General features: G+C 40.1%; 1 protein-coding gene across 6 annotated transcripts in view; it reads left to right on the top strand.

Annotated features, from left to right (window-relative positions):
* The window catches only part of CEP350 (centrosomal protein 350), a 71922-nt gene that overhangs the window by 32493 nt on the left and 22631 nt on the right, over positions 1–16798 (top strand). For 3 of the 6 annotated variants that reach the window (XM_030953052.1, XM_030953051.1, XM_030953054.1), the window contains exons 16-29: positions 394–605; positions 719–882; positions 1560–1670; positions 1914–2045; positions 3532–3656; positions 4036–4155; positions 4585–4751; positions 5239–5435; positions 5951–6135; positions 7049–7136; positions 7498–7644; positions 8492–8649; positions 12140–12262; positions 15813–16012. In XM_030953052.1, the coding sequence (XP_030808912.1) occupies positions 394–605; positions 719–882; positions 1560–1670; positions 1914–2045; positions 3532–3656; positions 4036–4155; positions 4585–4751; positions 5239–5435; positions 5951–6135; positions 7049–7136; positions 7498–7644; positions 8492–8649; positions 12140–12262; positions 15813–16012 (2129 nt within the window). The remainder of the gene's footprint in view (positions 1–393; positions 606–718; positions 883–1559; positions 1671–1913; positions 2046–3531; positions 3657–4035; positions 4156–4584; positions 4752–5238; positions 5436–5950; positions 6136–7048; positions 7137–7497; positions 7645–8491; positions 8650–12139; positions 12263–15812; positions 16013–16798) is intronic. The other 3 variants (XM_030953056.1, XM_030953055.1, XM_030953057.1) reach the window with 3 other exon arrangements.

Raw genomic sequence — 16798 nt, forward strand, 5'->3', positions numbered from 1 at the left:
CACGTGCAGATGATTACATCCTGACTTTCTCATGCCAGGCTCCTAACAGGAGGCACTGAAACTGCTTGTCTGGTCATGTACAACATGAAGATACTGTGTTTATGTTTAAAAAAAAATTAATGTGTGTGTTTGTGTATGTGCTAACTAGGCTTAATAATTGGGGAAAAATAGGGTGCTCTAGAAACTTAACTCTGAACCGGGATTTAGGGACAAAACCCATCTCATGAGGCCATTTCCTGAAGATAGACTGGGCCTGTGCAAACTGAACAGACTGTGCCCTTTGCATGGATCTGTTTGTGTGCAGGAATGAAAGAACAAGATTATTCCTTTATTTTATCAAATGGCTGCATTAGGAAAATTATTAACTCCTTTTGGTTTTTGTTTCATTATCAGTTTCTCAGACAAAGGAAGACCCCAGAAGACACCAACTTCTTCCCCATCTTCTAGCTCCCAGAAAATGTTGCAGTTGGATTCTGCAGGCAATACAGCAGAAAGAGTCAAGTCACCTGCTGGCTTTTCTGGAGGTTCAGCCCCAGGGCTGAAGCCAAACGTGGCCTTCCCTGACGGGGGCCTGGGAACCAGCAGGTCTGCAGCAGGAGCAAACGGTGAGTATTTGTAAAAACCATGCTGGTGCCACAGCAGCTAGAGCATTTTTCCTTGAGTTTTTGCTGTGGGAGCCTGAGGTGTGTGAGGGTGAGCAGTGTTTGTTGCCCTGCAGGGTGCATGCGCTTCTCCCCCGCGGGGCTGCAGCACCGGCTGTCAGCAGAGCTGAACTACCTGAGCGCTATCGAGGAGTCCGTGCGGCAGCTCTCGGACCTGGAGCGGGTACGGGGCATCTCCCTCGCCCAGCAGGAGAGTGTTTCTTTGGCTCAGATTCTCAAGGTAATGGGAAAATAATTCTTTGTCTTAACCTTGCTCTTTTTTTCTTTTATTGTTTGTTTGCAAAAAAATTTATCAAGTTAGGGCAAGTTAAGCTTTTGTTAGCAGTGCAGAGAAATTGTAATGGGCATGATGGGGAACATTGATAATGGCCATTTTTTAGGATGAACGTCTGTTATCTTCCTTATTTTAAGTTGACAGCAAGGAAGTAACTACTCTGGGATATGTGCCATTAATATACTCTTAGCTGGAATCACTGTTTTAGTTGTGTTTCTTATTTTGGTTGTGTTCTTCAGATAAAGGCATGATTCTTTACTGGGATTGATGTTGAGTTCCAGTGCCATGCAGTGTAGTTGTTTGGGCTGGATGATTTGTTTTATTCCACAAAAGCAATATTTTTTGGCTGAAGTTTCCTTATGTTGACAAGATTGTTTATTCTAGTTTGTTGAATTCATTGATCTCCTAAACTCCTTTCTGCATTGTGGTGGAAGAGTATGGGGAATGTGCATTGCCTCAAAAAGGAAGAGGGTCTGTGGGTTAAAAATTCTGTTTCAAGCACAAGAGACACCCCCAGCAGAGTAGATCCAGATCTTTAAGAAGGTAGTTGCAACCAGTGGCTGAAGCAAATCACATCTTCATGTTGAACTTGCATGGTTAAAACTTGTTTTCCTGATCTGTAGGCACAACAGCAGCGCCATGAACGGGACTTGGCTCTTTGGAAAATCAAGGCTGAACAAGAAGCTCTGGAAAGTCAGAGACAAATGGAAGAGGCAAGACAGAAGGCAGCCCAGGTAAGACTGCCCTTTAAAAATATGGAGTGTGTAAGAGGCAAAATGTTGTCAGTAAATCCATGCCTACAGGTATTCTTAATTTGAAACTGTGAACATACAAAAGTGCCAAAAGGATTTAATACACTAAAAGAAACTCTCAAGGGCCTGCTTCAAACTTTTTTCTGCCAGATTTTGAGAAATAAATCTGTAGTTTCTATGGCCAGACAATTTTGAAGAGCTGAACTGTCTGTGTGTTCTGCCTAGGTCCATGCAGAGTCACTGCAGCAGCTGGTGCAGTCACGGCAGGAGGCTGGGCAGGAGCCCCTGTGCAAGGCTGCGGGCAAACAGGCAGAACCTGCACTGCTCTCTACAGATGCGACTCACCAGCTCCGTGAGGTGAGGCCCCAGGGAGAGAGAAAAGCTGTTTTACTACTTTTTTGCCTTTTAAGTTATTTTCTGTTTGGTGTCATTCTTGGTACAACTTCTTCACTTTCATAACATGACAAATGATAGGACTTCAAAGGAGCTGCTCTGGCATCGTTACTTAGAAGTCAATCAGCAGCTTTAAATCCCTGTTCCATATTCTTATGATCTTCCAGTTAATGAACTGTTAAGAAGTTTGTTCTTCCAGGACAGATTGATGACAGTGAACACAGCATCTTCAGTTTGTAAGAGTTGCTCTCCATCAAGAATTGATCCTATATCTGTTTCATGTGCAAATTAAATTAGAAAAGCAGAGAATTACAATTTTGCTTACTGCTGAAGGTAAAACAACAACAAATAAAATCTATAAAAAAAGGAGAAGGGAGAATCTTCAGCAAAGCTTTTGACTTGGTACAGAGTTTGCAGTTTCCAGATTTGTTTTGAATCTCTTTGTTCTTCTTGTGCTATACAGAATATTTACTAGTTTTCAGGTTTTTATATCAGTTTATCAGTTTTTTTACTTCTTGTTTCCAGTATGTAGCAGCCGCTTCAAACATGGATAAGTAATACAGTAACCAAGAAATGCTCTTAGTCCATCACAGTTTAGAAATCACTGTGATGTGGGTCAGTATTATGGGATGGAGTGCAAAAGGTTGATGTGTGTGAACAGAACTGTTTCTTCACAGCTTGTGCACATGTTGGTGCTCACCAAGTCTGGGTTTATGATGAGTAATGGAATTGTAGAATAATACTGATGTACTTGTTCTGGGCTCTGCCAAATATGTGAAGTTTCAGTAATTTTTGAGTAGACAAAAATGGGTTAAAGGAGGAGAAAAGCTCAGACACCTCAAATAGATGCAGCGTATTGGTCATTGAGAGTAGGTAGTGAAGTCTTGGATAAAGACAAGGACACATTTGTAGTTTTCAGAGCTAAACTGAGTAGAAACCAGTTAAGAAACAACAGAGACGAAGCAGAGAAGACAGCTTTTATTTGGTGTAGGGTTTTAACCTCATCAAGTTTTGATTGGAGTTTGAAGTCTGAGCATGAGAGGTGCTGGTTGAGAGGCTGATGGGGATGACCTGGTCACTGATGCTGGGTCAGCAGAGTAGCTTTTCCATCTCTGTTCACAAGTGACTCCAGGTACTCACTTGAACAGCCATTTGTTTTAACTGTAATGCAGCAGTGGAAACATCTTTAACCAATGTGCTGGGAATATTTTTGAACGTACACTGTAATTTATTATGTGTAAAGGAATGGAGTATGGAGGAATATGCATTCACAGAGCAGTATGCACCTTTACCACCAGAAGTGACATGTGTTGTTACAAACCATTGTAACCTCACAGCTTACACAGTTGTTATAAATCACTAAATTGGCTGCCAGAATGATTATTCTCCCTTGCAGAAGCATTTTGATGCTGATAAACTGACTGTATTGCCATGTTTTTACTGTACTCAGGTGACAGAGTCAGCACAGGACACTGTCAGTGCCCTGGCTGCTCCCAGCTCTGCCTTGTTTGACCACCAGCGGCAGCACCACTCAGAGTTCATGAAGCAGCTGAGGGCCCGAGCTGATACAAACAGGTTTGGCTTAATGTTTCATATCTTGGGAGTGGGGAAGTGGGATTTGTTAGGTTTTGCTTCACCTATTTTTGCAGAAAATGTTAAGATGTCATAATGAGTGAGCATTTAAGATGAACTTGGGAGTCCATCTTTATGCCCTTAATAGCGTACACACACCAAAGGTGACATTAACTGGTTCTGTGAAACTCTACATAAAAAAAGAGTAGAAAAAGATGATCTAAATTTTTGTGGGATGATTTAACCTAGTTTAAGCTTTAGGAAATCTTTTCAGAAATTCTGGCTGTTACTACTTCTAGTAAACTGATGAAAACTCATGAAAACTGTATTACTCCTATGTTTAAGACAATGCAGATTGACCCCAAATGCTTCTCATTTCCAGGAAATGTGAGTCTACTGCCATATCACAAGGTAAAGAGGAGACAGGTGACTCCAAACAGACATACTCACCAATGTTTGATAGTTACTCTGAGTCCTCAAGATCAAAGGTTCATGATCAGAGGTAAGAAGCTTTTTGTGTCCTGTTCACTTACCTGATATAGTTAGGTGCCCTGAAGTTTCTCACAGCCCTTCTCTGATCTTGAACTGGAAAAATGTTGTCCTCTCTAAAACAGAATTTCTAACTTACCCATTCTTCTAAAATCTGGAAGAAGATTTGTTTGCATTTGTTTATCATTACTGCTCATTGCCAGGTAAAGGATGTGCATACCTTCTGATCACATGGATTTTAAGCTAGAATAAAACCAACAATCAGTAGTTTGATGAAACTTGGAATTTAAAAATAGCCAAACTGCATTTTAAAGCCAAACTCAAACCCTCTGTGTGTTGTTTATTGTTGTGATGTTAATCGTGGTGTGTACAGCAGTAATGTAACATAAGTATTTTGAAATGTGCCAAGTATTTTTAAAAACATAATCTCTGGATAACGCAGTAGTACCAGCAGCCGCCAGGAGAGCCCTTCAGTTCCATCTTCTAAGGAGAATGAGATGAAGCTTTCCCGTCGTGAGAAGACAGCCAGCAGTATTGAAGAGCAGGCTCACACTGCTGCAGATGATTCCTTGCCCAGTGACAGTGTTTTGTCCCTGCCAGATGAAAAAGGTTTGCTCTGCTGCTGGTGTGTGATGGGTCTGAAGATGGGGGAGGGAGGGAGGGAGGGAGGGGGAGGTGCGGTTTCAGAATTAATTTCTGAAATAAATGAGGGGAAGTGCGTGAAGAAAGCTGAGCCCCAGGTGAATTGTAGTGCCTTAAGAGGTAACAGAATGGCACAGTGAGATGGGAACCTTTGAGATTCTGCTGTGTTAGCTTAGCCACATGCTCATGTGCTGAACCTACAGGTACAACACCAAATGTTTCAGCAACTCCAGATATGTTTATACCTGTGTACAAAAATCTGTTAGGTCTCTCAAAGCTGAATAATAGATGTCTTCTAACTCAAAATCACTCTTTCCTAAACACACATTTTTCTACATTAGTTATCTCCTATCTGTCTTTCTGACCCCCCTAACATTAGTGAGATGAGACAGACTAAGATTGCATTTGTGGTGCAAAACTGAGTGGAAAGCAGCTTCCCTGATTTCTCCCTCAGATTCCGCTTCTGTTGCAACAGAGTATTCCCTGAAATTTGATGAGTCCATGACAGAGGATGAGATTGAAGAAAAATCTTTTCGGTCTTTGCTGCCCTCTGAGAGTCATCGCAGAAATAATCTGGAGAAGAAGCGGGGCACTCGTGATGATTCTGATGAGGAAGTGTCCCCAGACAAAACAGCTCTGTCATCTATCAAGGTAGATGTTTTAAGTTAAATTAACTGAGCTGACATGGTTAAGCTGATAAGCTTCAAGTGAGCTGTTCTTAGCTGTGTTTGCTGAGTTGAGGGTTCTTTTCCTCCCTGTGGTTCTCTAAGCATCTCAAAACAGAGAGATGTGTGAATCATGCTGTATGTCACTGTTGTACAAGTGTGATGACTTATTAAACAATCTATCCAGGCCTCTACCTTGTAGCTTAGGAGGAGTGACTTTTTGAGGTAGGTTTTAAAAGTGGATTAAGTCCTCCAACTATGCTAACACACAGCTAGGAAATAAAAGAGGATGCTTCATCTCTCTCCCAGCGTGGGGACCTCCCAAAGCTGTCACACAGGGCAAAGATAGCTGGTCTACACAAAGCTCAGATTAAAAACAGCTTCCCTTCCTACATCTATTTTTATTTATCTGTGTATGTGCACACACAGGCATGCACTTTGTAATTGTAAAAAAGCCATGGCATTTCTGTGGTTTTGTGCCAACTGTATCTTTCCTTCTAGGAGCTAAGCATGCCGTTCTCAGGGGGGCAAGACAGTTTCTCTAAGTTTACCATGGAGATGGTAAGACAGTACATGAAAGAGGAAGAAATGAGGGCAGCTCATCAGTCCTCACTCCTCCGGCTCCGGGAGAAGGCTCTCAAAGAGAAGACCAAGGCTGAGCTGGCATGGCTGGAACACCAGAAAAAGTAAGGCAGCTCTGAATACGCATAACTGCTGACTGACCATGTCCTTTCTACTTTTCAAGGTTTTGTTTCCACCTTACTGCTCCCTTATTAACGGTTGAACTAATCTTCTGACATCAGTATTCTGTACAGTTGTTACTGGGACTTGGGAAGAACAGGACCCAGTTTATAAATGTGCTTTGATATTTACATTGAATGGGATTTGATTAAGAATTTCAGTGAAACAGTAGAAGAGCAGATGTTTGTTGTCAGTTGGAGGAGGTAGTTGCCAACCATTCCTCTACACATCTTAATTCAGGAAGATATAAAACTGTCAGACAGTTTGACCTTTCTTTGCTTGATGTCTATGTGAAGTCATTTTAGTTGACTCAGGCACATTTTGTGAATCTGGATACATGTTGTACTTACTGCTTTGTTTCCAATCTAAGATATGCTTTGTCCTGAAGTACACTTGAAGTACCCACTGATACTAGTAAACAGCAGTGGCCAGATTTAATCAGTAATTTTCTCTGCATGACAGTACCATTGTTCACCACACATTTTCTTACAATTTCTTGTTATTGTGGATTTGACAAAGGGGTATTAGGTAGTGAGCCAAATGCCCTTCCTTTTGTGTTTCTCAAATGGTGAGTATGCTACCTCTGCAGAGCTTCTGCACATTCTTTTGTGATTTCCTGTTACCTGCACTGTCCTTTTTAATGTGCCTGTCTGACCAAATGATGCAAATATTCCACCATAGAGATGCCAAGGATTAAGGTATATACTCTTCTGCAGAATAGGAAAAGTAAACTTTTTTTTTCACTTTAAAGAGTAAAAGGCTTGTTGTGCATTTTAAAAATATTGCTTTGTTATTATTTATTATTATAAAGCAATCTTATTACTTTATTTATACTTCTTTCTTTCAATCTATTTGCAGGCATTTGAGAGACAAGGGAGAGGATGATAAGATGCCTCCTATTAGAAAGAGGCAGCGTGGACTGCTGCTGAGATTACAGCAGGAAAAGGTAAGGGATGCCCTCTAGGAAAGTCCTGTTGAAAGCCATGTGTACCCATTAAAGGTTTCAGACACTGTAAATATAGGAATGGAGAACCAGCAGTATTTCTTACCTGTAAGTTTTAATTTGCATTTCAGTCATATTCAGCACGTTGTTCTCAAGGGTCCTTGTCTATCTGTAATAATAGAGACTCATGATTGAGACTCTGATTAATTGATCTCCCATTCTTTGCTACTGAAGTTCAGCCTGGTTCCTTCCTCATGTAACTGCAGTCATGTCAAACCCATAGCAAGGGCACTGGGGCATCTTTGAGTGTGTTCTTGAGAGAGGTCTGTCAGTGTTCTCATGCTGACTCTTTTCCACCTAACAGGCAGAAATTAAACGTCTCCAGGAGGCAAACAAGGCTGCTCGGAAGGAGAGGCAGCTCATCCTTAAACAGCAGGCGGAAATCGAGCGAATCCGTCAGACTACGATGAAGTTGCAGGAAAAACTGAAGTCTGCAGGAGAAAACAAGCTGGTGAGCATTCAGCACAGAAACTGGAGTCTTCCCTCTTCACCATGCAGCTTCAGTGCTTGTGGGAATGGAAGGATACTAGATTGGACCTATCACTTGGAAGTTTTGTCTGCCTGAAGTGATCTCAGCCCTTCATCTCAGCAATTTATCCTTAATTTCTTTAGAACATCATTTAAGGAAATGCCTTTGGAGAAGTTATAAAATCCTTTAAACATGCAGTAGATGGTGTTTGTTCATTCTCAAGCTGAACTAATGACTTTGGGAATGTGAGATTTTTGATGCTTAGATCTCTCAGGCTTTGATTTTTGTTTGATTATTTGTCAGGCCCAAAGTACTAAATATAAGCACTAACCCCAAAACTTCCTGCTGTGTGCTAACGTAATTATGCCAAGGTTCTTGCCTCTACTTGCCTCCTCACAAAATTTTGAGAAGACACAAGTTTAATAGTAGTACTGTAGAAAAGGTTGATTTCCTGTTTGGGTAGCTGAATTCTGGTTTGTTGCTTTGGGGGGCTTTTTGTTTTGGTGGGTTTTTTTTTTTGTTTTGGGGTTTGGTGATTTTTTTGTTTTTTGTAGGGTTTTTTTTTTGTTTTTCTTGGGTTTGTTTTGTTTTGTTGTTGTTGTCGTTGTTCTGGATAGAGTTTGGGGAAAACTTAAATTATGGAGAGAAAGGGTGTGCTAAAAGCTGTGTGTCAAATAAAAATGAGGTTATGAAGTTAAATCTGCAAGTGGACAGAAGCAGTATTTCATGTAACCTAGAATTACAAGTTAAATTAACACTACCACAATTTATAAAGGATTTTGGAATAGTCTTGTAATACTTCTTTTATATTTTAACCCTTTAACTGCAGGAGCTTCCCAGTGAGGATGACATCAAGCAGAGCAATGGTTCCAGCCCACTCCCAACTGATGCAGAAACACGCAGCCCTTCCCCAATCTCCATCTCCAGCAGTGAGACCAGCAGCATTATGCAGAAACTTAAAAAAATGCGCAGCAGAATGGATGAAAAGTAACTATATCTTTTTATTTCTTTTTAAAAAGTTTGCTATTTTAATGGAACAAGTTGGTTTGGCCCAAATCTGCACTAAAAACGGCCATCAGAAATTTTGGTGGTGTTAATATCACACCTTGATCTGAATTGCCTGAAAAACAGCTGATTGGAAGCATGGATAAAACTATATTAATCTTTGACCATAATAATTTAAAAGCTACAGTTCTTGCATGTTCAAACATTATGGCAGACCATGTGGTTAAGATTTTATTGAAGAAGATTTGGTTTAATATTCTTTGTACTTGATAGAGTTGGTGAAAGCACATCAGGTTAAGAGATGTCAATGTTTGTAGGTACAAGAAATTTGGACAGGTTGTGGCTTCACAGCACATCCTGTCAGAGTTTCTCTTGCAATGAGAGACCTGAAGTCAAATGGTCAAAATGGTGCCTGTATTTTGTATCTTCCCTTTAACCTTAAAGATTGAAAAAATACAGGGAGTGAGACTCTGGAATTTACAGTGCAAATTTTTGAGTTGAAATGTAATTTATAACAGCAATTATCTTATGCAAAAACTAGTAACTGAGTTTCAGATCTGGTTCACAGAAAGACACTGAAGTTGTCAGGTATGTGATTTCTATCTAATTATCCAGCTGCTGAATTTTAATTCTGATTGCATTAAAATCAGCTAGGATGAACTCTTTAAATATTTTCTTTATTAATGGAGATGATATGTATGTGACTAAGAATATATTTCGTTTACAGGTTGGAAGAATGTTGAAAATGTTTGTTAGGCTCCAGAGGAATAACAAAATCTGTGTGCAGTTCCTGTGTCTAAAAACCTAAAATTAATCTCCTCATTTTGCCTATGAAGTTGTTTTAGATAAAAAATTATTTCTGCATCCTTTCAATGTAGGAATTATTTGTGTGCATGAAACATCCCAAATACTTTACCTGCTTGTGCTCATTAGTTTGAAGTCCTAAATTCTTATTTGAGACTAATTCATTGAAAGTCTGGCTTCTGCCAGTTGCCACAAGAAATAGCCTTTGCTTAAACAATTCTTTGGAGCTTAGAACCAAGACAGTCACTGCACTTCAGTCCCTGTGGGTGATCTTTGGAATGTGTTTTCTCTTGAGACTCCAAACACAGCTGGATAAAACATCCCAAAGCAAGCAGTGCCATGTAAAGGCCAGCTGTCCTTGTCACATTTAGCAGCCTGTTTGCTTGCAATCATTTGAGAAGCACATTTCCCACCCCTGCATTTATTTGAGTACGATGAAAATAAAACCCAACAGCAGAAAGGGAGGCTTTGGTGTGAGCAGGGAAAACTCAAAACCTGTTGTAGTTTCATGGCCTTTGTGTCTAGCCTGAGTTGATTGCTGTTTTATTCTGACTCCTCTGATAAACTGAACAGCCAAAATCAGTGATAATTAAAAGATTCTGTGGTGTCATATTTCTAAAACTAAACTCATGGCATTCCAAATTCTATGAAAACCACCCCATCATCATAGTGGCAAATTCTCAAAGTATCTTTTGAGACTTGAAAAGCATGTGTGTTGTAGGCCATGCTGACTTCTAGGGTTTCAAGCAAGAAATGTTTTTCTTCTGATCTTATTTTTTTGTTAAAAGAGGATCTTTATCTTATTTTTTCCCCACAAACAAATTCAACACATTTCAAATGGTGATAAAAAACAATCTGCAGCTTAGGAATTTTGAGATACAGTGTTAATACTAAAAGAGATGACAAATATACTTGTATATTCAGGACTTCCTTTGCTACTTTTTAACAGCTAGTGGCTTTGTCAATATTGTTCTTGAAATCTTATTTTTTCAAAGTACATTCATTCCTAAGCCACACTTACAATTGCATAAAGACTTATATATTACAAGGGATAGTAACAGATATCAAGTATGTTCTGCCTTTAAAGATATTTTAGTCATTATTTGATTATTATTTTATGTAGTTGGAAATATTTCTCACCTGGAGAATACTGTTCAAAAGCTGGATACCAAGATTTGAGATGGAACAATTACTTTTAGGCAGAACAAGTGGAAATTGTGTGTGATCTGTATGGTCATGTGCTTTTGGTTTTATGGTTTTAAGACTTGGATTGTTGTATATGTTCAAAGGAGGAAGTATTTTGTGTGAGCATAAATGATTCTCTAAAACTTGATTTCCCTCTTGTGCAGTTTTTGCCCACCTTTGGCAGGTGTTTTGGTAGTGATAGCAGTGCTTATTGATTGAAAAACTGCTGACTTGGCATCTTTTTTAATGTCTTGATTGTAAAGCACATAAAAATAGCATAAAGATGTTTGGGTTGGGGCTTAATGGTAGCAAGCTGCCATTTGAGGGGAATCAGGATGGGAAATAGGGCTCAAGGGAAGAAGCTGGATGATAAAGGAACTTGAGGAAGGAACTGGGAAAGCCTGCTATGCTGGATTTGCTGTACTCCACAGCAAGGTGGAAATCCTTTGGCTTCCTTACTTAGGAGGCAGCTTTAATATTTGTCTTGTGCTAAAAGGGGAATGAATGGATCATTTTGTTTTCATTTTGACTGATGAGTCTGTGTAGCCTGCATGTGAACAGGAGCATGCTCTGTCAAAGAGAATTAACCACTTTCCCCTGGCTTTCCTTGCATATGCAGCATTAATGGTAATTTTTGCAATAACAAATTAAATGCTTATTTTCATTTGCTTTTCCTTAGTGTGCTTCTTAGCTTGCATTGTAGTTGATAGAGCTAAATGGAGCATGGTATTTTTCTATAAATTAGATAATTCATTAGGAATTAGCTTAAAATGGTAATAGTTTTAAGAAATACCATTTTAAGCAGAGCTGTCAATTATGTAGATTAAAAAAAACAACAATAGGTATTATTTCTGCAGTTAATACTTCAAATTAAATACATGAGCATTCTGAGATCAAGTCTGTACTTTGTTGCAAAAAATCCCAATTAGCAACTATAATGTGAATGACAGGTATATCTGGAACTGTCTGTGTTTTAAAAGTAAACTATTTAATCTCTTTTTTCTTTGCTCTTTCACTGGTGCTTACCTTACTGTAGAAATAATTTTACTGAGGTTTCGCCAGGTGAAGAAAATGTGTTTAAAGTTTCAGACCAGGAAATTGTTGATATTGCAAAACCAGCATGCTCTTTAATACCAATAACACACTCTTTTGAGAGAATAGCATGAGAAAGGTCAGACTGAGATAAGTTAACTGGTGCCTGTGGAAATCTGCATCAAAGTAATAAACCTCTCCAAAATTTAAAGAAAAATACAGCAGTGTGAAAATAGCTTGTCTTTCATTAACAGAAAACCAAGTGTTACAAGTGTATGTTCTATAACCTTCTGCATAACAGTGTATAGTTTTTGTACTGCAGATATTGGGTATTAACTATACAATGTTAAATGCAATTAATTTTAAAGTTCTTTGCCAGATGCTATCCTTTTCTCATTCTTTCTGCCTTAATTGCTATCTTAGTTTTAAACTCTTCCTCCTTATTTTGTAGACACTGCTCTCCTGTTCACTACTTCTTCTCTGTCTTTACGTCTCACCACTGGGCCTCTCTCAGTGTCTGTTTTCCCAACCTCCACCCCAAATTCCAGCTGTATATCTACAACCAATTGGTCAGGTAACTGTATATTTCTCCAGTGATAGACTCTTTGATAGAGCATGCTCTGTTCAGTCCTAGAAAGTCCAGAGGTTCTTCAGCAGAGGACATGGTTGACACTTGCCTCACTGTTTGCAGATCTTTATCAATGACATAGGCAGGGGGATCACTCCCCCCTCAGCACCAGGCTGAGCAGTGCAGGGATTTGCTGAAGAGTGCCTTCCAGAGGGACCTGGACAAGCTTGAGGAGTGGGCCCATGTGACCCTCATAGAGGTCCACAAGGTGCAAGGCCCTGCAGCTGGGGCAGAACAATCCTCACTATCAGTTCAGCCTGGGGAGGGAATGGTTTGAGAGCAGTTCTTCAGAGAAGGACTTGGAGATGCTGATGGACCAAAAAATGGGGAATGACTCTGCAGTGTGTGCTTGCAGCCCAGGAAAGCAACTCTGTTTTGGGCTGCATGGAAAAACAGCAGGTCAAGGAAGGTGGTTCTACCCCTGTCCTTCACTCTGGTGAGACCCCACCTGCAGTGCAGTGTCCAGCTCTGGGGTCCCCAGTGCAAGAAGGACATGAACCTGTAGGATTAGGTCCAGAGGAATCCACAAAAAAAAATGAAAGAGAGGGAACACCTTTCCTGTGAAGACAGGCTGAGAAAGTTGGGCTTGTTCAATCTGGAGAAGAGAAGGCTCCAGGGAGACCTTATTGTGCCTTTTCAGCATATACAGTGAGGTTATAGGAAAAATGGAGAGAGACTTACCAGGGCCTGTAGTGATAGGGCAAGGGATAATGGTTTTAGGCTGAGAGAAAGTAGATCTAGATTAAATATAAGGAAGAAGGTCTTTGCTATGAAGTTGGTGAAGCACTGGCACAGCGATCTGACCCATCCCTGGAAGTGTTCAGGTCAGCTGGAGCTTTGAGCAACCTGGTCTAGCAAAAGGAGTCCCTGCCTATGGTAGAGGAGTGAAACTAGATGGTCTTTAATGTCCCTTCCAACCCCAAACCATTCCAGGATTCTAATCTCTTATTCCTACTATGTTCTGAGTGGCAAACAGACAGTTCACTCTGCTCCCACTGTCTGGTTACTACTTCAGAATAGCTGCTGAAACCTCATAGTTTGGGCTTATAGTCAATATACCTTAAAATGTGCAAATACAGTTTAGAGCAGCAGGTTAATACTAATATTTGAAATGCATGTATGAAATGTGTGATGTTAGCATCAGAGAAACAGACTTTGAAGTCATGCTGCTGTAATCTGAGTGCTGCTGCTTCCTCATTGCTCCCCCATATTGCCAGCTGCATAGATGCCAGATGTGCTTTTGCAAATTTTTTTTCTGCTTTTGAGGATAAATGTGTACGCTTGGTGTTGCAACTGGAACCCTCTAGACTGCAGTAAATATTAAGGCAATGCATCTGCTATTCTGTGGCTCTGGCCTTTAAAACCCCAGGGTTATGAAAGGGTCTGCATCTTTGGCCATGCTGCTTTGATCCTCCTCTTCTTGTGGGTTTTTTGTTGGAATCTTCCTTCTCTCCCATCACTTCTGTTGACTTATCTTTCTTATTAAGTAGTTCTTCTGTGGTAATTATTTTCATGGCAATTTCATTAATTCTCCTCCTGTTTGTGGTCTTTTGGGTTAATTCATTTGACATCTGCTTTTAAGGAGTCCTGCTCCTTTGAATCCATTTATTTCAGCCTTTCTCTGCATTTTATTTCAACTTGAGGTGCCTCTCTCAGGACCCAGTAAACTGCAAAACTTCCTGATGAAATCAAACAGTAGGTGAAGAAAGAAGGAAAAGTTGCTTTTTGCATTGAGGTCATTGTAATAATGACCTCTAAAACAAGTTCCACATGCATGATCTGGACTAACTGGAACTGATGTGTGTGTGAGAGTAAGAGTGGATAGATCTGATAGTGCTGGTGAAAGACACAACATTATCATGACTGTCCCTGTCATGTTTGTAATGCAATTGCTGTTGGTAGTTTGCTCTGTTTATGACATCAGCCTGTCAGTTTTGCATAAGCATAGATGATGTTTGATGTTTGTCTATAGAAAGTGGTAAAATTATGCACAAAATCATGGAATCTGTCAGCTTGAAGGTGGCAGATGTTTCAGAGATTCTGAGGTGCTTCTGTTTTTCACGTCCTCTTGTTTTGACCAAAAGAAAGAAGATTGTGAGCGTCTTTAACTGGCTTCTGAAACTTTTCTCTTCATGTCATAACTTGCTCCCTTTGTCTGAATCTGTCTTAGAGGAGGACTTATCTGAGTCTCAACCTTTCTGATCAACTGCCAGCTCACTTTTCCAGGGAACAGAACAAACACTGAGTGAACAAATGAGAAATGTCCCTTAGCAGGCAAGACATGCACATTAGTCACTTGGCCATTCCAGACTCTGTAAATAAAAGGGTTTTATGAAACATGAGAGATTAAAAAGCACAAATGAGATTATTATCTGCTTTGCAGCTTAAAAACTTTGATGCTAAGTACTTGGGATGGCTTGAAAATTATAAGGACATTTGCAAAAACAAAGTATCACAAGTCTTTGAAGTCTGCCTTTTATAGCACCACAACTTCTGTACCAATGGCAAACTATGGACTTTCTACAGAGTGATTCTGTAACATCTTAAAGCTTTCAGTGTAGGAGATTAATAGATTGATAGACACTCTTCTGGAGACTTGGCATGCCAGAGGAAGTGTGTGCAATTGATGTTGAACTTGCTTCCAATTTACTGGCTGAAAGGTTAAGTGCTATGGTTACTTCAGTGCTCAGAAATGAGACAGGAGCTGGCAAAGAGAGCAAGTGTGTCCACAAAAACCTATTCATACCTACCAAATCCTGTGAGAGTTTTATCAATTCTAAGGTTTCATGGATCACTTAAGAGCTCTTTGTCAGAAAGAAAATATCTACAAATTTTCAGCGTGAGCTTTAATTTTTATTTCTTCTTAAACTACCAGCTAGATATGTTAGTAGCTAGGAAGAAACAGTCTGGCATGGTTATTCTCTTGATGCTGTGAGCTCACAATTAACCTTCCAAGGGTACCAGTCCATAGAGGTGATGCTTAAAGGAAGAAGGATTAAAGCTCCAGGAGGACTATTAATATAGAATCATCTTCTCTTATAATAGCATATTTGGAAAAAACCATGGGGCAACTGAGGTTACAATTTTTCTGTCACTGGGATTGGCAGAAAAGAAAAGTTCATTTTTCAAACGGTCGTGGCTTTCTAGAAGGTTCCAGTTTAATACCACAGGTACATTTCATGTCCTGAAATAGGGAACTTTTTTTCTTTTTAGTTTAGTGCATATGATTTTAATGATTTTGAAGATTTTTTTAAAATATAAACAGCCTCTTTACAGTATGATGTAGAGATTACTTCCTGCAGAGAAAAGAACCTTTGTCTACTTGTGGGGTTTTTGCAGCAGCACATCAGAAGTCTGGGAGATAGCAGTTATTGTGGATATGATCCTAGAAAATGAACTGAACTGCAGTTCTGGGAATGGTGGCAATGGAGCAGCTGGGTGTTGGGAGCTCAGTGTGGCTGGCAGGTTTGGCATTGTCCTGTGCTCTGCCTGGCAGGTTCCTGACGAAGCGGGAGCAGAAGCTGATGCAGCGCCGGCAGCACGCGGAGGAGCTGCTGGAGTGGAAACGGCGCCTGGATGCCGAGGAGGCGGAAATCCGCAGGATGGAAAAGCAGGCTCTGGCTGCCTGGGACAAAGAGCTGCTCAAAACCAAGATAGCCAAGAAAGAGCTGGGGGATCAGAGAGCTGAGCCCAAAGGTAATGGGGACTGGGGGGGAGTGACACATATGATAAGAGTGAAGGATTGCTTAGGTTTGCAGTTGTTTCCTCTTCTGTTATTTTGGTTGCTTTCTGGACACTCTTGGAATCTCAATTTCTCCACTCTGTTGCCTGTTTCTCACCATAGTTAAGTATGTATTTCTTCTTTGCTCTGTATCCTCCCAAGTGAACAGTGCAGCCTAAGCCCATCAGTCACTTGTATATACGATTTTTAAACTGTATTTCTGTCTTTCAAAGCAGAAATATTGGAGTATGGCATGATTGTAGCAATGTGTCTAAACAACTTAGGCTACAAGGTGCACCAGTCATTTCACTTGTTACTGTTCTTACCAGGATTTTCTCAAGGCCCTCTGGAATTCATCAAGGTTACTAAGACATAAACTGTGCTAAAATAAGAAAGAAGAAGCTGAGAAACCAAATTCCAAAACCACAAGAACTCGATAACGAGGGGCAGCAAAGCACCTGGACTATAACCAATCACCTATTTTGAGAAGTGCATGCAAAACACATGAACAAGCAAAAGCACCAATCAGAAATACATTATCAGCCTGTGCAGTAGAGTTAGAATGTATAAATAAGTGCATAATGTTAAACAGCTTCTACTTAATCATAGTAGTTAGTTGTCCAGGAGTCCTGAATTTCCCACACATGATCTTTTGCTAGTAGTATTCTGAGCTTACTCTGTTAAAACTGTTTTCCCCAGTAGTGAGCAAAGTGTCTCTCCTTGTTAGCTTTAGTACTATTGGTGAGGATGGCTCTTGGCTG

The sequence above is a fragment of the Camarhynchus parvulus genome, chromosome 8 (assembly GCF_901933205.1).
Source record: "Camarhynchus parvulus chromosome 8, STF_HiC, whole genome shotgun sequence".
NCBI lineage: Eukaryota > Metazoa > Chordata > Aves > Passeriformes > Thraupidae > Camarhynchus > Camarhynchus parvulus.